Below are 25,547 nucleotides of genomic sequence, written 5' to 3'. Positions count from 1 at the left end.
TTGCTAGGGCCCCCACATGTCAAACACTGCAGATGTGCGACAGGGGCCTACCGCAGGTGCCGCCTGACACCTAGAGGACGAACTGCGCATGCACACCTGCGTGCACACAACACACTTCCATCACCACACCCAGAAAACCCCAGGCAATGATTCATGGGTGAGGCATTCAAAATATGCCTCTTATTAGCAGGTAGTTAATCATATTTTGTTTCCTGCTCACTTGGGAAATTTAACTGTTATATCATCAATCATAACTGGAGGAACGGTGAGGGGTGTAATGCTGTAATGGTCCAACAGATGGCAACGTCTGTCCAGTTTACAGTGTGACACAAGCCTTACCCTTTAACTAGGCCCGTCTCTGGACAGTGTTTATCACATTGTCATGGTAAGACACCATATGGAGTAGTGAATGACAGAGATGCAAGACCACATTTCCACTCAGAAGGTCAAACTAAGGAGTGGACACATCCAACAAAGTCACAGTCGTAGAAAATAAAGCAATAAGAAATGAATGCATTTTATTTATATTATCCCAGCATTAATTGAGCCCTTTATTCAATCATACTTCAAAATCTCCTTAATAAGTGCTTAGTATGCTGCAGTATGAAACATTTCTGTATAATCTGGCTATTCTGGGCTTCTACAAGTAGTAATATGGACCGGTTTGGCAGGCTGTACACTCCCTATACTTAGATCTGGTCTGAATCTCAGAGACGCTGCCCTTACTGTGTACTTAACTGTTTTCTGGTGACTTGAATAATGAGCTATAAAGAGGAGACAAAGGGTGTGTATGTGTATAGGAGAGAGAGAGAGAGAGAGATCCCTCCATCCTTCCTGGTGGGAGGTTTGAGATGCGCTGCGCAGACCCGTCCGCTACCGACGCATCTTCCTGGCCTGCCCCCTCTCTCTCTCTCTCTCTCTCCCTCTCCCTCTCTCTCAGTGTCTCTTTCCTCCTCTTCTGTCTGCCAATAGCCTACCTGGAGGGAAGTGTACGAAGCTAATAAGAAAATCTGGCGAGTCGGCCGGGGCCTTGTTAACGCTATGCTGCGGTAAAGAAGAAGAAGAAAAAAAAGAAAGAGAGGCCGACGTTTTGTGGCGTTGTTTACAGGGGATGTAGAGAGGGACAGAGGCACCGCTCTCCCCGACGGACCGCGCCGTGTCTGCTCTGCACTGCCCAGCCCGCTGCACCGCGGAGCGGCCTGCGAGGCACACAAGATGTCGACCAGAACGCCATTGCCCACGGTGAACGAGCGCGACACCGAGAACGTAAGTCCTGTTACCCAGAGACACCGGTGCGATACCGGACTCGGGAGCGGAATAATGGTGACCGGGGATCTGGCTGTTTTTGTGTGCACTGGTCGGTGCAGGTTTGTGACGGCGCTTTTTCAGGGCCACGGCGTTGCAGAGAGACTCGACCAATGAGCACCGTGGCTTCACCCCCCCCCCACCCGACCCCCCTTCCCTTTTTCTCCTCGGACGGGAATTAAAGCATGGAGCCTAGAATAACCTAGACTAAAGGGTGCAGTTTGGTCAGCCCGTGCCTGTCCCAGTTTTCTGGACACAATAAGGCTAGCAATAACAACGCACTGCGTCAGTACGCTGGCTCCGGCGGTAACACGCGAAGCCTGAGTGGCAACGTTGGGAATTAAAACGCCGCCCGGGGTGGCCTGTGAGAAAATGGTGTGGCTCCACTCGTGCAACTGGGGGTATTTTCTAGTCCGGGGCGTCAATAATTAGGCAGGGTGGGGGAGGCTGTTTGCCCTACTTTTCAGCGGCAACGCTCGGTAGCATCGCAATGTGACATCCATCACCTATTGGGCCCTGTTGTAACTGCACGCTCAGTGCTGAGGATGAGGAGGAGGTGGAGGAGGAGGAGGAGGGAGCGGAGTTATTATTCACCATCCTGCTGCCACGACACGGAGGAGCTGAAGCAGCGTACAGACACGCATTTGTTAAAAAGAAAAGAAGGCAAAGAAATGGCCTGAACCGCGGGAGATTTGTCATCCGCCGTGTGAAGGAATGTTTATGAACCGGCACTCACCACCCCGCTGCCCTCGCGCGTACACTCGCGCGCAGGCAGCACAGCACAGCACACAATAATAAAAATACCTCTAGTGAGATCAGTCCAGATGAGGACTGCTGTACGTATGCTGACAAACTCTGACATATCTAGGTTCATCTGATTCCCCCCCCCCGGAAACGAGACGAGGCGCAGACCAAAGCCTCCTTGTATTGTATCGTGTTGCAAGGAAAATAGCTGGAAGCAGTGTTTTAAAGGTTATCCCCATCTTAAAGTAGGGCTTTTACGTTTTGCTCTGCGTGTCAGAGCACACAAATCTGGATTACTCATATTCAGGTGCTACAGTTCAAATTAGAAAATGCACTTCTGTTCCGGCAAAGTTATGTAACTTAACAAACCTGAGTGTTAAGTTTACATGATGGTAAATCAGCTCCCTGATTGTCCTCCCTGTCCACTAAAGCATCAGCTTAGTGGACTGCTAATGTAACTGTCTAACAGTCTAATGCTGCTTTAGGTCTCCCAGACATAGACATAGACGGCTAGGCGTCTATTAAAGCACCGTCTCAGCGGTGCTGGCAGTAGCAAGCCAGCCTAGCCTTCCTCTGTTTGACTCTTAACACTCAGCCCCAGGGCCCACTAGCAGCCGAACTGCATTGCATAACAGCTTATTACTCAGAGGGACGAGTGGCTTTTAGTGCAGCACAATGGAAGGAGCTCTCTGTTGGCCCTCTCATTTGGATGTGTGTGTGTGTCTTGCACAGGTGTGCGTTTTTGTTTTTTTTATGTCTAGCCTCCGTTGAGACACAGCGTCAGTGGTTGGGAGTTAATGGATGGGAAACAAACTTTGTGTATTAATCAAGCATGAATGCTCCAAATCACCTGCCTGTCCAGATGCCCCTCGGTTCATTTAGAGAATTTGGAGCCGGGCCAAGTGTGTATTTGTGTGTACGTGCATGTGTGGCTCAAAGATGAACTGGCCGTCTGATAAATCTGATCTTAAGTTCACACACACACACACACACTCGCGCTCGCGCTGGCGCGCGCACACACACGCACACACAATGTGACACTGGGGAGTGTTTGAATCCTGCAGTGTAGCTCTTCCTCCGTCAGGATGTGGGCTGGCTGAGGTGATGTGCACCCTGCAGGGTGTAGCATTACCCCGGTGAAACGGGAGCAGGGGAGCCTGGGTAACCAGACCGAGGCTTTTATTCTCTGGTTGGGTGTGGTGCTCAGGAGCAGAGGATCATGGGATCTCTGACCTGGACTGACATCAGCAGCTGCTGTAGAGGAGAGGAAAAAGACAGCAGGGACTGCGCATAGCCTGTGCCAGCGTTGTACTTACAGCAAGCTGTTCCTAATTCACCTTCACATGCCATATCACAGGAACGCTTGTTGTTATCTGTGGAGCCAGTAACTCTTCTATAAGTCTTGACTCTGCACTGCGAGGTTTTGTAGGTATTCTCAAAGGCAAAAAGTCAAAGAAGTTCACTTTCTTTTGTTATCAAATCTTGTTTTGTGGCTGATATGGTCTTTAGGTTAGGAGGGTAAGTTGTCACAAAGGGAAAAGAGGGAACCTGATTCTCTTCCACATTGTTCTTAAGTGGGCTTGCTTGCAGGTCACTTCTGTGTGTATGTAAATGTAGTAATATATGCTCCGACACGTGCACATGTAGAGCACTTGATCCCCCTCTTGGATCTGAGACTGACTTAATGGGTTCATCTCTGTTTGCACAGCAGATATCCCAGCTTTGGCACAAACAAATCTCCACTGCAGCACACTGCTGCATTGTTTGTATGTGTGCAGCCAGTGTAGCAAGAGTTGGGGGTCCTTGTGGAGGTTCAAGGACTTGCAGTATTGGTGTGTATATAAATCAAAGTTCCAGTCAGAGAATGAGGATGTTGCTGATCTCCATTCTTTTGGCTTTTCTGCAGCACTCATCGGTGGACGGCTTTGTTGAACCCCCAGTCCCCCCGACAAAGTCTGCGAGTCGCCACAGCCTGCCGCGATGTCGCAACTCTTTCACCTCCACAGAGGAACATCCCCATATTGGCAATTACCGCCTTCTCAAGACCATTGGGAAGGGGAATTTCGCCAAGGTAAAGCTGGCACGACATGTCCTGACTGGACGAGAGGTGAGACGAGTTTTTATTGATATTTTATACAGTAAATCATCTGGGTATTTCTGTTTCATCCTTATTTATGACTTCATCTCAAAAACCACGTCAGCCTTACTCTTTCATTGCTACATGTTAACAGTTAGGGCTGCAGCTTAATGTTGCTTTCATTATCAGTTAATATGCAGATCATTTCTTGGTTCATTAATAGATTGATTGGTCTATAAAGTCTAAAAATAGCAAAACATGTTGATCACTTCCCAGAGCCCAAATTGTCAATCACTTGTTTTAGTCTAAAACCTAGAGACATGGAACATACCATCAAGGAACACTAAGAAAATCATTAAATGTTCACATTCGAGAAGCTGAAACCAGTTCTCAGCATTTTGGCTTAAAAATGATTTAGATTCTGTCAGTTTGCTAATTGATTAATTGAATAATAATTTCAGCTGTAGTAACAATGCAAGACAAAGCTCACTTAAACCACAAGTGGTTCGGATTCAAAGTGTACTTAAGGGCATCTCTCATATGCTCATCTCAACTCACATTTCTCATTGCAGTCATAATTTTATGCGTCCACCAGAGAAACCAGAGTGTAACAGAAGGATGGCACCACACAGTATTCATTTGCCTTATTTGCTTTAGCTCTTTCATAAAATGCTCATGCTTGAACAGGAATTTTGCATATGAGACACTGATTTGCTCCAAGTTAAACTAAGTTTTTTGACCTGTTCTGACTGTCAGAAGAAAGAATGATCTCCTGTCATGATGATATTGTCCTCGACCATGTCAGTTCTCCCAGTCAGGTCAGGTCAAGCTCTCTGTTTCTGTCTCTGTCACACACTTACATTCACAAACACACACACACACACACACACACACACACACACACACACACACACACACACACACACACACACACACACACACACACACACACACACACACACACACACACACAAAGTCATACACTGCTGACCTGTCAGAGTGATAGACGTCCTGCTTTGGTGTGTCTGTAATTAAAGCTCCTGTTTCCCTAAGGAGAAAAATATGACCTGCGATCTGTTCACTGTCTTTCACTCAGCAGGACCCACAGCACTCACTGACAGCCCTGATCCACCTCACATGTCCTCTCATGTCTATGTCTTAGCCACTTGCATCACTTAGTCCTCAGAGTTACATTATCTATCTGTTCATATCAGAGTATTTGCGACATAAGTATTCTCGCAGGTGCAACCGGTGAGAGTTTGATTCATTCTGCATCCTTTAATACTAATGTTAAACAGACACACTGGATATGCTGAGAAGGTCAGACGCTGCTTTGTGTGCCCGAGTGCCTTTGCTGGCTCATAAGAATGCAAAGACATGGATCAGAGTGAGAGAGAGAACAGGTGGAAAGAACCTAACCCACTGAAACTGATGCTATCTTAGCTTGAACCTAGCGAGTCTTTAGCCAGCAAAGATTTTGCTCACACCTAAAACAAATAAAGGTTTTTGCTTTATTGCAAAATTTTTAAACACCAAAAGGGGCTCTGTGGAGCAAAAAAAAAGTAGGTGAGGCAAAGCAGCAGTCGCTTCTAGGTGACAGAGTGTCCTCTATCTGCTGAAAAGGGTGACTACGGGAAACACACACGCACTCAGCTGCACTGATGGAAACCTTTGCCTCTATCATATGCCCTCATCTTCCACCCACCAGGGAGGGGCCATGGTACAATGTTATTATTGTATCATTGTATTATTAATGTATCGGTTTTCAGTGAAATCACATTGTTGCACATCATCATCACAGATTAATCGACTAATAATTTAAGCACTAGCGTTAACAAGTAAAAGGATTTTGACTTCAGTTTTCAGAAGCTCTCAGTATCCTCATACGCATTACATATAACAACCAAATATAGACATAAAGACAAAGACAACAGAGCTAAAAAAAAAACAAAAAAGGAAAAGGCTAAGCAAACATACAGCTGTTAAGTGGCAAGTGTGTATGAAAAATGAAGTGTAGTCAAGTCAGCTTTATTAACTGCATGTGGCCCAAAATCCCAAATTTGCCTCAAAGGACTTTCAAATCTGAACAGCATAGGACACCCTCTATCATTAGACCATTAATCTGTATAGGGACAAACTTTCACAAAAAAACCCTTTAACTGGGAGAAAAGGGAAGGATCCATCCTCCAGGTCAGATAAACACACAATAGATGTCGTATATACAGAGTAGATAGAAACTAAAATACTAAAATTACAAAAAGGAGAATCAGAAAGACAAAATTAGGAAAATAAAGTGCAAATAAAAATGAAGTACATGGATTAGAGAGCGAGTGAGACAAATGAGAAAAATGGATTAGACATGCATAGAGTACGAAGCAGGAATGGACTTCATATAAAGTATCTAAATAGAGGTCAATTTGCTTCTGTATACTGTGTGAACAGGGTTACGTACTGTATAAACTGTACTGTATAAGTATAGAAATATACAGTATATTGTATAGGTAATGTGATAAATTACTTTTAGAGGTAGTTTCTGTGCATTAATTGATTGAGTATTTGTACAGTCTGCTTCAACATACATGTGACAATAAAAAGATATTATGTACATTTGTGTACATTTTATATATATTCTTATTAGTCCGTAAATCAATATTACAATATTATCACCCAGCCCTGCTACCTACCTAACAACAGTGATACCTGTCTTTTCTCTGTATGAGACATGATCTTACACTCTGCTAAATTAGTTCCCTTTAGCGCACAGACATCATGACCCTGTGGCTGTGAAAAAAACAGTTCGGAGGGAAATAAAAGTGTAGAGGAACCTGTAAAACACTTCAGCACAAAAGTGCGGCTATGACTAAGTTTCCTCTCCATGTCCTCTGTCGGAACATTCACGTGTAGGTATTTTATATGTGCGCGCGATCACAAGACCTGCATATGGTGAAGAGCATGTGGCCCTCGTGTCGCGAATGTGCTGAATAATTAACAGAGATGCACGTTGCCCTTCTGTCACTGTGGGACTGAATTATTCACCCTAAAATCCATTAGAGGGAGAACATACACACGCACACGCACATGCACATGAACACTCGCATGGGATGTGATGCCATCCAAGCCTTCATCACATCTCAATCTGAGAACAGAAAAGGGAAATATTCGTAGAGTGTATTGTAGAGGAAATGTAACGAATATCTCTGACTCATGCAAAGGGAATAGTGGAAGTTGGAACAGTAGAGCGACACACGAGGACAGCTCCAACACCTGCAGGCATACATCACCACACACACACACACACACACACACACACACACACACACACACATGCCTCCACCTGAATTTTGTCCATGACAGGAGAATGCAGAGAGGAGGGGACTGAGGTCTGTCTGTGCACCTGCCCACCTAAGACAGGCTGCAAACAGACACCACCTGCGCACTGCGTGTGTCTACACACAGCGAGCCTCTGTGCAGCCTTTCACTCCGCTCTCTCGTCTCCCAGCTACACTCTATTCCTCTCAAAATCACTACAATAGTGTTAATATGGAGTTTAGCCTCCAGGTTTGGATGAAATTAAATGTCACAGCAACTTGTAGGTCTTAGGGAAACCCTGCTCGGGATGAATAACCTGCATTCTCTCCTCCGTGACTCAGCATTTGCTTTCTGGTTTTCCCCTTAACAGGCTACTTGGGATTAGAGCCAGAGTTTGCACCCACTGAAGCATGTTTATTGAGCTCTTGTAAGGCCAGAGTCATAGTAATGCAGTTGTAAGAAAATGTAATTAATGATTTCATGGTATCAGTAATCACCAAAGGACGTTTTTCCCCTTTCCCCCTTCTGCAGAGAGGACGGAGGTTAGGGTTGCAAACGCTGTGTCAGAATCGTGTTGAACAGTTGACTATAAAGGATGACACAAAACAAAACGATCTTAATTTACCTGAGTCTTGACTGTGGTCTTGATAATCCCACAATGCAACACATGTGGAGATAGAGGACCTGCTTTTAGTTGGAAAAAAGAGAAAGAACAGCAATGTTAGAAATGTTCTGGAGGTCACACCCTGATTTTTGTCTTGTGTTAGTATAATATGATACATATGAGATGATTGTCTTTCGGCTGCTCCTGTCGGGGGTTGCCACAGCGGATCACCATCCGCATGTTTGATTTGGCATAGGTTTTCACACAGATGCCCTTCCTGACGTAACCTGAGGGTTGCCGAGGATCAGCGGCAAACCTGCTCTACCACCTGAGCCATTCATTTACAAGACGTTAACATTCTATACTGACTTGTGCAGACAGGGAAAAGTTAAACTGCTACTTTCAAACGCTACCAACAGTTATTTTAAACACTGCGCAAATTACTTAGTCATTTCCCCAGACCTGTCCCACCACCAGAGCCATGAGTAGCTCCTCCTTTTCCGTTGTGAATTATTTTATGGGACAATGGCATCCTTTGATATCGACACCACGCTCAAAAATCGAGAAATTTCAGTAAGCATGCTGGTGTTTTTGAGTATATGTCACTTACTCTATATGCACTTCAATACTGGTAAGAGTCAGTTCATTTCATTGGCACGGCTTTGCTCGAAAGCAGCTTGAATCTTGAGTTTATTTCCTGGCAGCTGATGACATTAACAAACAGTAGAAAAGAGAATAAACAAACACATTTAATATGTTTTACACTATGAATTGGTTGGAGAGTCTAAATTGCTCTAGATGCCTATAGAGGCCGTGCAGCTCTGAAGTGGTGTGAACCAACCAGGAACCTACGACTAGTGCCATCCTCAGAGCCCTTTGCTTTCCTTGGTGTGGTTTAAAAAGATTCTGTGGTAATTTGTCTTTGGTTAGACCACCGGCTCAGCCTGCCAGTACTAGTGACATTCCTATTTATTCAGCCATTCTTAAGTCTATGCAATAAAACTATATCGTTATTTTGTGCAGCAAAAAAAGGCTTTATGTATTTTTTTCACTGCAAGTACATTATATTGTTAAACTGCGTGTCAGTCACTTCCCAGCATATCGTAAAGGGTAGCTCGTGAGTCTGCGGCATGGCTCAGCCAGTGGCTTCGGGAAAGCTGCTGAGCTCTCAGAAAGTGAGGGGAGCAGGTCTGTTTCAGTGCGCACTTTGGGGCGATTATTGAGATGGATGGATCAGACTGCTGCCCAGCGAGATGTGCCGAGCCAACAGTAGATCAACCTGCAGAGTCATATGTTCTAACACTGGCTTGGCTGCCGTACAGGAACAGTTTACTTTAGCCGTTCTCTGTCTGTCTGTCTGTCTGTCTTGAGATTGTCTGCGGATGCATTTACATATACTCATTATCTAGTCACAATCACGAACAAATCCATATCTATGTTTTTTTTTTTCTATATCTGTGTTTTGCGATTAAAAGCTTCATCTTTTTACAAACTACTGAGTAGAAGAGCTTTAAGGTGTGTTCAGACTGAACAACCCGATTCAACTGTGACATGTTTTGACAAAGCTGCCTCACAGCAAAATAGTGAAATAATGAGGAGGAACACAGGCTTTGGCTGTACAACCAAAAAACAAATACAAAAGTAGAATTAGTTTTGACGCTTCGGTTGTCTTTTATCTCCTGTCTCCGTCCCACTCCCCACCCCTTCCCTCCCGTCCCTTCCTTTCTCTGTCTGTCGTCCTGTCTTTTCTCTTTCTAGGTGGCGGTGAAGATTATAGACAAAACCCAGCTGAATCCCACCAGTCTACAGAAGGTGAGTCTGTGTTTTATGGCCACATGGTAACAATGTCTTGGTTACAGTGCTCATGACTTTTCCATTAGTCATTCCTGAGTTCTTGCCGCTGTGTTTCTTTGCTCTTTGAACTCAGGATGTACTGTTTTACATAATGTAATCAGATGTAGTCAGGAGAGACCACAAGGCATGTTTAATCTCCAGCCACACACATGCACACGCACACAAACACACACTCTTGACTCTCTGTTGGTTTGTGGTTGGGAGCAGCTAAAAATACCCCTGCCTGCATGTTTGTCACTTACCCTTGTCTAGCAGTCATAACCAATTACGACGAAGGGTTTCGGACTTTTTCCTGATTACTGAGTCCAAATCCAGCTCTTTCTGCTGATTGAATGCACGCACACACACACACACACACACACACACACACACACACACACACACACACACACACACACACACACACACATATCCATACACATACAATCCTCATGGTAGATTAGACCATGTGGAAGGAAAACAGTCACAGCTACAGTATGAGCCAACATCACCTACTGTGAATCTAAAAATAACGCAGGTGTGCAGCTGACTGACAGGAATTCTTTTCATGGTTGGGACCCTACCGTAGCATGTTTCACCACTGCTTTGCCTTTCATTTTACTGTTGCTGTTTCACTGTAAGGGGATGAACAAATTGCTAAGCAACTCCTGTGGTGACTCGTTATAATATCGACCATTATCGCCACCACACCTACGCAAATGGAAGTAGATGTCTTGATGTATCTCCTGGCCTCGATCTCTCTGTAAGCCGCCGGGGTCAGAAAATATTGTTGCTGTAAGCGTCTTAATGGCTAAATAATGGCAGCAATTAGCTTCCCAAAATGTCCTCCATCCAGCGTTGGTCTGAACGGGCATGAGGGGAGTGAACTCAGCAAGTGTTACTGGAAGAAATGAATGCTGGGCTAATCAAACAGAGCATAATTATAAAGGGCTAATGTGAGACCAAATCTAGTGCTCTTGGAAATTCTACTTGTAGATCTGTAAAACAAGACCATTTTTAGCCTATCAGGGCATTTCTAACATGATTTTGTCCCCGACATTGTTCTCCAAAAGCAAAGCACTTCTGTAATTGACTCAGATCTTAATGGGATCCGACTGCAATTCCTCAGCCAATCAGTGCGAAGATGCCGTGAGAATTTCAAGTTCTCAGATCCATACTCATCTAATCTGACTGAGATAAAGTTCACTGTGTGAGATCTTTTGTTCAACAGCCCATTGTCTGGTTCCTAATCTGCACATGCACACAGTGGAGTAATGAACATTTAGAAGCGCCGTGTGTGTGCGTGCGCGTGTGGCACTAAGATTCTGAATATAAACCGACTCTGACTTTACCGATTTGGGTCCTGTCTAGGTCATGATGAGTGGTTACACACCTGATGGGTCGGGTTGTGCGCTGCCTGGTGATGAAACGTGGCGGGGCCGACATATCATGTGAGACTGCAGACCAATCGGGATCTCTCTGATCAATTATTCAGTGGGCCTTTCTGATGTCAGCTGCAGTAGACCTGGGAGGGTCAATATGTAGAAGTCTTACAGCTTTTCATGGGGGATGAGCTGTTGTTGGTGTGACAGCATTTATGCACATTGGGTGCGTGTACATGTACTTTGATGTGTTAAATCTGGTGTGTGTTTGTGTATCTGTATTCAAATGTAGAGGTGCTTGTTTCTCTGTATTAAGTTTATACGTAGTTGTATATTTCCTCTGCTCTGTCCTATAGATTGCTGTAATGGTATACAGGGGCGTCATCTGCAATGCAGAAGCTTGTCTTATAATGCAGCACTTGTCTCCTGGATTGAATCGATTGTCTCATTGACTCAGAGTGTCCTATGCGATTCCTGTGAAAGCTCTACTATGGGTGCATTAAGAGGAACATTCACTTGAGTATAGTTTTTGTTTGGTTACTCTTGTGACCTTGAATTGGCCAAATGATATCTGGGAAAAGTGAAGTCCAAGAAAAACATCAACTTTGTCAACCACCTGTTCTTATTCCTGGTGTTTGTGTTGCTGGTTAACAAGTTATGGTTCCTGAGGGCAAGAATCGAAAACCACCACTTTAAATTAACTGGATCATTTCATTCATTCAGAGTATTTACAATCAAATTTAAAAAAAATATTCCAGTTTAATTGGAAAATCCTGCCTGGTACTGTGTACAACTTTGGTTTTTAGCGATGTCAGCATCTCTCGCTGACATTGGTCATTTCAGTAATTTTGCTTTGGCTGCTTGTTTTGTTGGAGGCATTCTTCATGTTTAGAAATCTAGACTGAATTTCACTGTGTTCCCCAGGTTTGTCTGGGCTGCTCTTGGTGCTCTTTTCCCATCGTGCCCCTTACACTGGGAAGGCAGCAATAAAAATTTAAACAGGGAATGGATGTAAAATTTAAGAAGCCACACACAAACTCTTGTTTTTTCCCCTACAACATCCATGAAAAAAGTAGTCATAGTAGTTGTGCAGCACAGCTTCTTGGACAATAAATTTATCATAGCACAGTGTACATTTTTATAGTTAAAAATGCCCTCCTGTATAGCTGAGCAGGCTATTTCTAGAGACGGATATAAACAACAGACGGGCGTAATTATTGATTCAGTGACTCAGGCTTTTTACATGCATGAAGAGCAGAGGTTGAAGGATTCTCTGGTGCATCTGAAAAGCACCTTGCCTCCTTCTGTTGCTCTGCTTTAAAGTTAATTAAACATTTTGTACTGAGGATAAATCTGGGGGAAGAACTGAACAATACATATATTTCGCTTTATACTGTTAGTCTTATAGGACTGTTTAACTGTTTGTTTGTTTTTTGTTAGTGATCCTGTTAGTTGGTCAGTGAGGCTGAGCAAGCTTTGAGAGGTCTGATCTGGCTACATCACTCATCCACTCACTGTTAACGCCGGCTCTGTCATGTTAGCCCGTCAAAAAGCCACTGATCTCTCTTTTTATGGTCTCACAGGAGCCAGGCTGCGGGCACACCATCTGGCACTGGAGGCATAGCCAGCGCTCTGGTGTATCCTATACAGCCACATGCATGCACACACACACACGGACACACGGACACACAAACAAGCCTCATACAGGCAACATTTCACATGCATGCATTCAGACCTCTACCTGTGTACAGCCGTTAATTAACTTATACACACAGGCGTCCTCTCACTTATCTCAGAGTAGGATTTAAAGTAGGGGTCACATCGCAGAGATGAAGAGGTGAAGTAAATCTTAAAATCCATGTTTTTATTACTTATTTTCCCAAGCTTACCTTTGTCAGTCTGGTCTTTCCCTCAGTTTGTTTGATTTGGAAAAAAAGGTAAATAGAGGCCAGAATGAGTCATGAGTTTAGAATGAAGCTTTGGTCTGTTCCTTTATGGCCCACTGGCGCTCTCTGCCCTGGTGTGACTTTGTGGTGGTTTCAGTGTAAAAGGAAATGAGGTCAGCTGAGCTTCCAAAGCCTCTCCTTAGATCTGCCACAGGAAATGTATCACAAGTCATCTGTGGTCCGGGATGTTTTCGTTGTCATGGTTTTTAGGCATTTTAGCCCTAAAATAGGCCTCTCCGTTAATCCCCTCCATCGCTGAGCAAACACTGCTCTCATCCCACCATCCCATTGCTCTCTGTGTCTTCGTAATCTGTAAATAAGAGTTGTTTCTTAGCATTCATTTGTTATTTTAACGAATACAACATCAACAGAATTTAAAAGTTATATCATCGAGTAGTCAGACATGCTGCTGTCGATGTTCCGTTTCAGACAAAATCAAAGCTTGTGCTGTTAAAATGCAAGACACGTTCAGATTTGGAAAAGGTGGAGCCATTTGGTTCGTGACGCAAAACAGGCTGCAGAGTGAAGAGAGTAAACAACACGACAGAAACACTGGCAGCTTCTGCAAAAACTAAAATCTAAAACTTAAACCAAACAAAACTAAAACTACGGTGCTAACCTTCAGTCTCACCGTCTTATATTGAATGCGATTGTATGATGTTCCCTGGTTTTAAGGCACTCAGAAAGCCTTCAGAACAACATACTTTGACTATATTAGTGTATTTTCTGCCAGTAGTAAAAAGCCCACCATGGGGTCATGCTCTCTTAATGGCTGTTGTTTGTGTCTATCTTGCGCCTGCCACTCTGCATTAGCCAATGAACTGCTGTTGAGGCCATGGGCTAGAGCAGTTTTGGTCTTGTTCAGATGAGTGGAATGTGATTAGACAGACAGCACTGTTGTCCGAGATGAATCATAGTACAAATCAAATGTTGAGGCTGCTAAGATATGTGTGGTTTACCTGTACAAGGATGTATGTTTTCAGTACTATGGGCTTTTTAGCAAAAGGGAAGTTAGCTGCTGAGTTGTCTCTCGGTGTTGTGGTTAAGGTAGAGCAAGTGGAACATCTTTGCAGACGCAGGGAGAGATAGAGACGGAGAGATGTGCCTTTTCAAGTTTGGGTTATTTTCAGCACCTCAGGAGTTGAGGACAGGACAGGACAGTGCGTCTGAATGTCAGTGACACTTTCGATCCCTCTGCCTGCCTTTGTTTGTCTTTCTGTCTCTCACTGTCTTTCTCTGACAAACAGCAAGCAGCGGTTATTTACTGATAAGTGGTTTTGAGGTACTGTTTGTGCACATGAAAATATGCACGCACACACTCATTAGTGAGATGAGGGCTTCCAGGCTACTCATCCTATCAATAATCTCCATGGTGAATGAGCAGCTGTGCTGCTGTGACTGAAATAGTCCAGCCAGTTCCTGTAAGTGCTCCCAGACTGATATCTGCTGTTCTGCTCCTTCTGCATGGGGACTCTGCTGTAATTAAGGCTAGTTCGGGAGTCTGGCCGCCCCTGGGTGACTAGAAGTAGGTCACTGGCACAGACTATTGAGATTCAGGCACATTGGAAACAACGTGTTTTCATGTGTGTGATACACATTTTGTGTTTGCAGCTATTCTTGTGATCGTTTTCGCCAATCACTGTCTCAATTCCTCACCTGAATCAGCTGTTTTGATTCACTTTATTTTGAAAGGACGTCGTTTTGCCTCAAAGGAAGTTTGGCCCAAATATTACCTTTTTGACGGGCTAACATGAATTACCTTACTACCTGCTCCCCTTGCCCAGAACCACCTTAAAAGCTGCTTTATGCCACACTGTAAATCCCCTTTGTGCCTGTAGATATTATTGATATTTGCACTAGACTGGATCAAAGATCCCAAACTCATTATCTCCTTTCAGCCTCCATGGTGACTACATCCCAATTGAGCTTGTATTGACAGGCACTGTGTTTGTCGTTGTCTCTTTCCACCGCCCTTCTCAGACTTGTTCTAATTTTTGTTTCCAAGTGGCTGCACGCGTGCTTCCCATGTGAGGGACTTTAGGGCAATGATGCAAACAAGAGAGAGAGACAGAGGCAGAGACAGGAAGAGATAAGAGAGCGAGGTAAAACACTGACTCTTTAGTCCATCTCTCATTCAGAATAATAAAGAATTTCTGTCTTGATGGATGCATCACATGTAAAAGCACGTGGTTGGGTGGATGCATATTTGAGGCTGGGACTTATGTGTTTATTCTTGTATACTGCAGGACGTGTTTCCACTCTAATTGACTTTGTTACCATGGGGGAACCTCTCAGGCCAACATAGCAGCTGATGAATATGGGCCGGGTTTGCCACACAGGAGAGACTCGCTACTCTGGGACACTCGGGAATTGAAGGATTTGGAGACAGAAACATCGATCACTCAATCAATCAATCAATCAATCAATCAATCAATCAATCAATCAATCAATCAATCAATCAATCAATCAATCAATCAAACTATATTTATATAGCACCTTTCATACAAATCAAGTGCAATTCAAAGTTTTTTACATGTGATTGACAAAACGTAGGAGAGATTTGGATACTAATGCACACCTAAACAACCAAACCGCTGTAGTTTTTAGCAACCATTAACAGGAGTAAATAGTGCACGTTTTTGGAACTATTTTCAACTGTGGATTAATACACTTTTGATGTCCTAGTAAGTTTTTCAGCAGCAGGATGGTGTACAGTAATTGGGAACTACAGTGTCCATGTTCATTTAAGATGTCACCCAGTACTGCAGTGTGGCTCATAAATGCAGTTTAAATAGCTTTTGGGCAACAACGGAGCTCAATAGCACAAGGGAATAATCTATAACAGGCCTTGGCTACACAGTCAATACTTGTTAGTAGGAAAAAGAAGTCTTTGTTGGTTCTCTTACTCTTTTTATGGGATTTTTTGACAGTAAGAAAAAGTATGACAATGAGAAACAATATTCTTTAAGCCCTCTGCAGCAGCTCTCTGTATGCTGTTTGTGTGTGTGTGTGTGTGTGTGTGTGTGTGTGTGTGTGTGTGTGTGTGTGTGTGTGTGTGTGTGTGTGTGTGTGTGTGTGTGTGCGCAGGGTCTAATGAGATGAGGGGTGGTAGAAAGAAAGAAAAAGAGAGGCAGGATGAGCAAGTAGAGACAGAGAACAGAGGAAAGAATTAGAGTGAGAGAGAGAGTACCTGCATGTTGTTGAACCAGACTGTAGCTGAGAGATCCCACAGAGTTGGGCCTGCTCACACTGGTAAAATGGCTTTGTTTGATGACCTAGAAACACAGACTATTCCAGCACTTATGTAAGACTTAAAAGGACCATTGGAAAAGTTGCACACGCAAACACTGGTATACACACATGCATACATGCCACTACAGTGTTCATTCTCATTTTTTAAAATTTGACATGTCAAATAATAACATGTAGAGTAACTGTCCATTTGCTCATTTAAAAATAGGCTGGAGATGAAAGCATCACTCATGGCCTTTTTGCTCTATCAATGTGGTCTGGAAATGGCAAAATCTGTGTTCTGTCTCTGGTAGCAGTAGATGCTAAATCCCAGTCGAGTGAGTGTTGAAATTTAACACTCTTAACACAGGCCCAGCCCAGCACAGCACGACTGGGAATCAGCAGAATGTAAATGATTCAACAGCACCTCTTAGTGGCTGCAGGAGCTCATCTGACATAAAAAGTCAGGCCAAGACTGAGGAGGAGACATGGTTTTAAATGATTATAACTCTGAATGCTCTCCTTTCTGACTCTGCACTCAGCTGTTATACATAGCGATTTTCCTTTTAGGGGTTTTTCCCAAGCCTGGATGGAAACTTTTCCCATCTGCAGGAGAGGGACTCTTATCAAATTAAACCTTGTAAAGGAGCTCAAATTCTACTACGTTTTGTTTTCTAGAAGTGCAGGACTGCTACTAATTTTAGGAAGTCCTTGTTAAGATGATTGTTATTAGATGCCTAACTAGCAGGCTGTGAGCCTGTGTACTGCTGCTCTGCAGTGGCTGGCTGTGTGTTATGCTGGCTATCTGCATGGCTGACTGGCCGGCTGGCTGGACTGCAGCGTGTCAGTGGAGTTGTAATTCTGCTCCTTATCTGTGTAGGGCAGGGTTTAGTGCGATGTTGTCACTGCATCCGTCATATTGCTTTACACGGTACAGCAGTCCCATGATCCTCAGGTCCTCTCATGTTCCTGCAGAGTGTAATCCAGTTTCAGATGTGTGCACACTTTGGTTCTTTTCGCTTAGCTCCCTAATCAGTGCTCCGTACCATCTTCTAACAGTGCTTTCACAGAGCTGACACGCAGCGTCAGTGCGTGTAATGTCATTTGACATGTTTTCTGGACGCATTTAATGTCCGTCTGTGTCTCAACAGCTCTTCAGGGAAGTCCGAATAATGAAGATACTGAATCATCCAAATATAGGTAAGTTCAAACTGAAACCTGCAGCAGCATGATGACATCAGACCAAAAACACCTGCCACCATGCTAAATGAGTATAACTTGCTGCTGGATCCGTCAAAGAAATAGAGATCACATTTTAATTGCAGTTCTTTAGATTTATTGATCATTTTTTTGAGTGTGTCCTTTAATTTCCTGTTCTCTGATTTTTATTTTCAAACTTTAGTGAGACTCAGATATCAGTTTGAATGCATTGAGTGTACTCTAACCCGACCAGAAAATTAAGCTAACACCAATGTAGAACCTCCATTTGTAAAAAAAAAAAAAAAAAAAAATCTATTCTACTGTAAATAGCTCATTTATTTTTATCCCTGCCTCCTTCTCTTGCAGTGAAATTGTTTGAGGTGATTGAGACAGAGAAGACACTTTATTTGGTGATGGAGTATGCCAGTGGTGGTGAGTGAAGCCAAATGTGTGACATTCGGTTGATTTTGTGAGTGCATTCCTGCTTGTTATTTGCTCTGGAGCAATTTAATAAGCATACACACGGGCAAAAACACTGTCAGTACTGTACACCACCAGGTCATATAAGTTTAAGCTACCTCTAATGTAATATTCAGCACAGAACATCTTGATCTTTACAAATCTATAACTGAGGCTATTCGTCGTCTGAAATACTTCAGTGTAAAACGGGCCATTTGGTAGATGCTCACCTCGCAGCGAGCATGAATACATTATTATGTTAACCCTAGTTGTGATGAAGGTAATATAAACTGATGAGAATGTACTGATTGATGATTGTATATTTTCTTCTGTCTACTCCAGGAGAGGTATTTGACTATCTAGTGGCTCATGGCAGAATGAAGGAGAAGGAGGCCAGGGCCAAGTTCAGACAGGTGAGTCATCGGTAACGCAGCGCTCGCACCTCTGTCGCCATTCCATCGCTGTTTTCAGAGGGAGGTCTGCATGCACCAAGATCAAGCTTCGTCACCGACTGCAGAGGAAAGATGGAGCGAGAGAATGGGGCTCGAGAACAACTTCCGTACAGATGCCGCACTGACACCTAGTGGTGCTACAAGAGCAATAAGGCATCTACAGCAGTTGATGAATTTAATAGCCTCTTTCATGCTTACTTATGCCCTAAAATGAACAGAATTAGAACATTTGTCTCTTTCTCCGAATTTCCTTATCATTCAATGAGGCATGAGCGAGATCTTGACTTAAAAAAAAAAAGTTGTTATCCATGCTATTCATATTTAAAATCCCTCATTGATGGTTTTAAGATGACTCAGAGGAACTGTGTGTGACACAGTGTGGGCAGTTTGCCTGTCTGTGTGCGTGTCCCGGTGCAGATAGCTCAGGATTCAGAAAGTGTTGGTGTGTGTGCCCGGGTGCAGGCGGGTGGGTGGCATCTGTCGAAGGACGGTGTGTTTTCTGTTTGATAGTGTAGCTGTTCTGGCATATGTTAATGTAATTTCCCTGTCAACTGCCATAGCAACAGCTGAGTGTTGATTTGCACGAGAAATGCCGTTCATAAACCTCAGATGAAGATCACAATAGCCCTGTGATGCTCGAAGATTTTTCGGTCACGCCCTCAGTTTGTCCCGCTAAACCAAGCTTTATCAACCATTTACATTACTGAGGATGTTAGCAAGAATGGGCTTAATTGAATGGTATCTCCATTAGCATGATGCAGGGTAAACTTTAGCTGCCAGAGTTTTTGGATATACTGGACACAATTGAAACCTTTCTGCTACACTGACAATGACTCTGAGTAATTAATTTACTTCAGGTTTAAGTGTTTGCTTGATGAGGATTTCCTTTTTAGCTTTTCTTATCTGTGAAAAAATGGTCATAATTAACATTTTGTTTTGGTAGCGGTCTTGCTGATGTGACGCTATCGTGAAACCTTGCTAGCATGAAAGAACAACTGAATGTTTATTGTCTCACGGTTTGAGATAAAGCATGGTAGGGTTGTAACCTCGCACAACAATTAATACTATTTTTTCATATTTTGTGGTTTGTGTTGTAGAGCGGCAATGATTAGTCAATTAGTCCGTAATTGGCAATTATTTTTTTTTTTATCAATTAATCCTTTAAGTTATTTTCAAGAAAATTGACATCACCGCGAAGTTGTGCACTTTTTCACTGTTTTTTAACGTTTTATAAACATTTGAATGAACATAATTGTAAGTCGCAGTCCCGTTGTGCTCTTGTGTCCGGATTTTAATGTCCATCATTCGTTTTATACATTTGCAAAACTCTCTCTTTCATTTTTTATTTTTATGTGAAGAACTATGTAACTACTGTTTTGAAAAATGCTATATAAATAGTTTTCTTTCTTAATGTTTAATATACCTGTTATAATGTATGTGTTTGTATTTCAGATTGTGTCTGCAGTGCAGTATTGCCACCAGAGGAGGATAGTACACAGGGATTTAAAGGTGAGGATCTAAGCTCTTACCCACTCTGAGACGCTCTGATATCTCATTTCTCCTGACTAGTATCCATATCTAGGCGGTCTATCTTGCCAAAATACCTCTATAATCAAATGTTCTGTCAGTGCTGATAACTTGAAAATCCACATAATGGTTTGCCCCCTCTCTCTCCACCTCAGGCAGAGAACCTGTTGCTAGACGCAGACATGAACATCAAGATAGCTGACTTTGGCTTTAGCAACGAGTTCACTGTGGGCAGTAAGCTAGACACTTTCTGTGGCTCCCCGCCGTACGCTGCTCCAGAGCTCTTCCAGGGAAAGAAGTACGATGGACCAGAAGTTGATGTCTGGAGCCTCGGGGTCATCCTCTACACACTGGTCAGCGGATCACTGCCCTTCGACGGACAGAACCTAAAGGTGTGCGCAGGCTCTGGTTCTGGGATATATCACTGGCTATGTTTATAAGAACAGAAGCTTTAAAAAGATTAGCCATACTTGACGCCATGATTACAGCAATTAACACATCATTGCGGTAAAGGGCTCAATATGCTTAAAATGAAATGACTGTCGAATCGTCTAAACTTACAGTCGCATTATACTTCTGTCTCTTAAAAGTCACTCTGTTCAATCACTCTGTTCGATATTTATTTATTACCGACATTAGTTTACAGGGGTTAATGGCAGGGTATTTTTGTTAAATGGGTGACCTATGTGATCTTACCTTAACATTGTCTGAAACCCCCTTTCCCACAGACGATCCGACAATAATGACCTCTTTATGCACCAATTGGACGGTTGTGCAGAGGTGGGAAAGTACACACGGTTCGAATATCTCTCCCAAGCTCTCGTTTTTCCTTCTTCACACAACTAGTGCTGTCATTTGTCGTGTGTACAACTGAGTGTTACACCACAAATGCCTTTGGGGAGAGACTGTCCAAAGGTGTGCGGCATTTTCTCCGCCTACACCAGGGGTCTCAAACTCAAATTGGCTTAGGGCCTCCGCTGCTATTGTCATCTCATAGGAGGGCCCCTTCAATGTTAAGGTTAGGGTTATATATTTACTCACCACATAACTTGCCTCAGCTGCAGCATCTGCATCCTTCTTGGCTTTATGGAAAAGACTTTGCTGAGACGTTAGCCCTCTCTGTAGCTGCGTGGCTCGTTTTTTCTTCTCATCTCCCTGATACCTTTCACTGTTCTCTGTGTTTCGTTGAGTAAAGAAGCTTGAGATTACTCCCCTAGAACGGTGACTTTTACTTGCGTATAAGGCAGGTAGTGTCTCCATTGAACGCCACAAAAAAATACTGCAATATCCATCTTTCTTGAAACTCTTTTTTGGCTTGGAAAGAGACACCTTTGTTGTTTGCAGCCAAACAACAGATAAAGGCCCGAAACCTGCTCCCTCTTTATCAAAAACTGGGCATGTACCTTTGGCCATTGCCATTATTTTGTGCCAAATGAAACAGACACCCCTGTCTTAGATGATTCATCGCATCTCGACTCTCTCTAAAATGGCAGACTTTTTGCTGCGTTTTTGTGTGTGCTTGTTCAGAGCAGGTATAAACACTTTTGCCTTTTGACATATTCAGAGGACACTTTGTGCACCGTAGCTCCTTTGAAACACACTGAGATTTTTAACCACTCTTCCATGGCAAAGTATGAAACGACACAGGCTCCGTATCGTATAGATAGCAATGGCCAAAATAAAGGAAAAGTGCAGAATGAAGTGCTTCATCCTGGTTTCCTAACCAATTTTCCTATAAGTGAGATATGAACTATTCTAAGCTATTCTAAATGACTTTGGATTTTTACATGAATCAACCCAAAACTGCGTGACTTGAATAACCAAATTAAGACTGGAATTTCCTGTGTCTGTCGATTGAGACATTGTAGAGATGAATCCACCCCGCTTAAATAAAGCAGCGGTTTAGGAAAAAGCCTTGAAGTCGCAGTGAATGCAGCAGGTTAATAAAGTGGAAGTTTCTACATTTTGGTTATTAGTTATTATTTTATTATGTTATTAGGTTATTATAGCTGCGCTGATGCGCTAGTGATCTGTGTAGCAATAACAATTGATCATATTACTACACGTAATTGTGTTGTTTCTCTCAATTGTAGCTTTTTAAGTGCCTTTCAGCACTTTTTTTTTTGTTTTATGGCCCACAACCTTTTGTTTTCAGCCACAACAGGCAGCTGTTTTTAGCACAAAGGCATTGTTAAACGCACTGCACACTGCAAGCGTTGCAAGTGAATCTTAAGAAGCATTCAGTAGCTAAAGACCCAGATATTTCCCTCATGAGTTAAGGTAGACCAAAAACAGAGCTAGACAAGAGTGAACATACAACTTAGATTCACTGGTTGGCCAGAAACGTTGTTCCATATCTGCTGGATGAGTGAACAGGCAAGTCTTTGCATACGTCTGCTGTAGCAACTTTTATACAGTGATAATGTTGTGTTTACAGCTTGTTCCAATGCCCCCAAATGGCCAAAATTAAAAAAAACAACAAAAAAAAAAACATAGAAAAATACAAAAATGTTCTTTTCATTGTGAAATTCTCATTTGGTTTCATCTCTGTCTGCCTGCACCTTGGTGTGTAGGAGCTGAGGGAGAGGGTCCTGCGGGGAAAGTACCGCATTCCTTTCTACATGTCCACAGACTGTGAAAACCTGCTGAAGAAACTACTCGTGCTCAACCCTGTCAAACGAGGCAGTTTGGAGGTATCACCAGCATTTGCACTGTTGCATCTTCACAGTTATTTGCTCTCATTTCAAAGACTTTTTGCACAGCAGCAAGCTTGCAGCACGATTGTTGTGCGTCAGCTGAAAGCATATAATTGTTGCTTTTGTTAATATGAACCTGCAGAACTCTTCAATTTACAGCCTGTCAGACGGAGATTTGGAAACATCATTCATCTGAGATCAAAGAATGGTCTTACATAATTCTTTGATGAAAGCATTCAATAATAAAACTAAATAGAATTTGTTGAAGCATTGTAAGAAATAAAACTAAATAAACACAATGAAATCTTATGCATTGTGCTTTCATTGCATCCATGTTATTCGAGATGTTTGGAGCTTATTTCTCCTTCTCAAACAATACATAGGTGTCAGTTCAGTTCACACTCAGTCTGTCGATACCTCTCCTGCACTCAGAACCCGGCTGAAGTTCTATAGTAAAGATTTCTCCACCAATAATAACAATTGATCACACTGTTGTTCAGCCACAACTGAACCTGCGATCAAAAAGGTTTCATAAAGAAGTCATCCATTTCTCAACTGTCCGTTGTGTCATTTTCCCTGCAGTTAACTATCATGTTGCATAATTAACTGACTTCAGTCATGATTAATTATCTGATTAATAGTGGAAAATTGCATTTGAACTAATTGGACGTGGACTGGACGTACACAAGTTCTAATTGTCTTGTTTCATTGTTAGCAAATCATGAAAGACCATTGGATGAATGTGGGTCATGAGGAGGAGGAGCTAAAACCTTACATCGAGCCTGAGGCGGACTTCAGTGATTCCTCCAGAATAGGTGTGTCTGACTGTGTGTGCGTGTGAGTGCGTGTGTGTGCGCGCGCATGCGTTTGTGTGTAGATGTCACTCTTTATGTCTTGTTCATGACTAACTTATGTTGACTTCTGTCCGCCACCAGAGCTCATGGTGACGATGGGTTTCCCCAAAGATGAGATCACGGAGTCTCTACATGGCCAGAAATACGATGATGTCATGGCCACCTACCTGCTGTTGGGCAGAAAAGCTCCAGAGGTCCGTTTGTTTGACATACGTTGTCTGGACATGATCACCATTAGTTAATGCATAGACCATATGCCTCATCCCGTGTCTTTATGTTACAGTTTGAGGGGAGCGAGCCTCTGACTAACAGCATCCTGGCTCAGCGACAGCGGCCGACCAGTGACATCAACAACAGTTCCAGCATTTCTCCCGCCCATCCCAAGGTCACACGCAGCATCTCGGCCAATCAGAAGCAGCGCCGCTACAGTGATCATGGTGGGGATGATGATGGTGGTGGTGGTGGTGTCGTAGAGAAGCCAAGTAAAGTAACCTCGTCCTTCCCAGCTCAGAGAGTGCTGCTGGCTGCATGTTGTGTAGGGGGAAGTTGCTTTCAGTCAGTGAGGACTGGCCAGTGACCAGATACTGGTATCTGCCCATCTGATGTGCCTCTGAGCAAGGCACTAGAGCACTTCCAGCTTCACTGGTGCTCTTATATAGCTGAATGGAGCTGATTAAGCTTTATAAAATATTTTCCTCTCGGGAAAAATAAATAAAGCACATTTTATTCCTAGTGTTTGTAGATTTAATTTTTACTTCAACTGTAATGTTGCAAAAAAGGTGTACATCAAGCCTGGACTAACTAGTTAATTTGCTTAATGTGGTTTAATTTTCATAAACAGTATAAATGCACAGACCAGTGACTCAACCTGACCACTGCTCTGCTTGTGTAGCAGCTTCCCTCTATGTCATGTGGGGCCATTGTGTCTGCCGCCATCTGCTGGCTGGCTGCTTTCCTGCAGCTCCCTCAGGAACAGCACCTTAAAGCATGAAGAGGGAACAGCTTTGCCTTGTAACTGCTCACCTTGGCTTCTATAGCTGTACCTATGAGACAAATTGTTGTTGCAGAGTATAATATCTGACAGACTGGATGATGTGTAAATCCTGGCATTGAGTGGCTTTTCTTGGCGCTATTGTAACGAAGACACCGTTCTTATCCGTTCATTTTTGTCTAAAAAGCCCTGGCATCGGAGCCGTAGAATTAAGGGTGTGCTTGGTGGAACGTGCGTAAATGTGTTCCCATGTATGTGTCTCTCCCAGTGGGTCCGTCTGTGCCCCCGGCAGTATCGTATACAAAGCGCGGCCAGGCCCTGAGTGTGGAAAGTGACCACAGGGAGGAGTGGGACGGAGCACGCCGGCTGGAGCTCAACACTTCGAAAGGAGATGTTCCTGCTTCACCACTGGGGGTGCAGGAGAGGAAGAAAACTACAAGTGCTGTGGGGGTGAGGAAGTAGAAGACACACACAGATACATACATGCACAAATAGTTGTAGGCAGATCCACAGTGATAGAAAAAATTAATATTGAAAAAAGAAAGCAGAAGTTACAGCTTCACCTTTTTGTGCCTCATCCTATTGTCTTTTTTTTTCTTAACCAAATTTCTCGATTACTTAAGTGATGATCTTTCACTAATCATTTCAAATAAGTTCAATCTAAAATATGTTTTTCGGTGTCTCTCTTCACAAATAGACCAATGGCTCAATGACTCGCAGGAACACATATGTGTGTGAACGATCCTCCACTGACCGCTATTCAGCTATTCCCAATGGCAAAGACAGCAGGTAAATACATTCACTCTAAACTACTGGGTTGAAATGAAGCCAATCCATGTTGCCTGTGGTTTTTTTTTTTCCCATCTAATTTTACGTGCATAATGCAAACCCTATTTTACAAATGAGCATGTTTTAGCGAAATATTTTCATCCTCACG

At 43.2% G+C, this 25,547-nt stretch overlaps 1 protein-coding gene across 4 annotated transcripts in view; it reads left to right on the top strand.

Annotated features, from left to right (window-relative positions):
* Positions 1-1,060: 1,060 nt before the first annotated feature.
* The window catches only part of LOC120796522 (serine/threonine-protein kinase MARK1-like), a 28,696-nt gene continuing 4,209 nt past the window's right edge, over positions 1,061-25,547 (top strand). For 2 of the 4 annotated variants that reach the window (XM_040139483.1, XM_040139484.1), the window contains exons 1-14: positions 1,216-1,266; positions 3,956-4,156; positions 9,798-9,851; positions 17,583-17,631; positions 17,998-18,063; positions 18,433-18,503; positions 19,995-20,051; positions 20,225-20,461; positions 22,643-22,762; positions 23,481-23,580; positions 23,701-23,813; positions 23,903-24,101; positions 24,879-25,060; positions 25,308-25,399. In XM_040139483.1, the coding sequence (XP_039995417.1) occupies positions 1,216-1,266; positions 3,956-4,156; positions 9,798-9,851; positions 17,583-17,631; positions 17,998-18,063; positions 18,433-18,503; positions 19,995-20,051; positions 20,225-20,461; positions 22,643-22,762; positions 23,481-23,580; positions 23,701-23,813; positions 23,903-24,101; positions 24,879-25,060; positions 25,308-25,399 (1,592 nt within the window). Of the gene's footprint in view, positions 1,267-3,955; positions 4,157-9,797; positions 9,852-17,582; positions 17,632-17,997; positions 18,064-18,432; positions 18,504-19,994; positions 20,052-20,224; positions 20,462-22,642; positions 22,763-23,480; positions 23,581-23,700; positions 23,814-23,902; positions 24,102-24,878; positions 25,061-25,307; positions 25,400-25,547 lie in introns of all 4 variants that reach the window. The other 2 variants (XM_040139486.1, XM_040139485.1) reach the window with 2 other exon arrangements.

This window comes from Xiphias gladius, chromosome 11 (assembly GCF_016859285.1).
Source record: "Xiphias gladius isolate SHS-SW01 ecotype Sanya breed wild chromosome 11, ASM1685928v1, whole genome shotgun sequence".
NCBI classification, from domain to species: domain Eukaryota; kingdom Metazoa; phylum Chordata; class Actinopteri; order Istiophoriformes; family Xiphiidae; genus Xiphias; species Xiphias gladius.
This window is presented reverse-complemented; position numbering and strand designations above follow the sequence as displayed.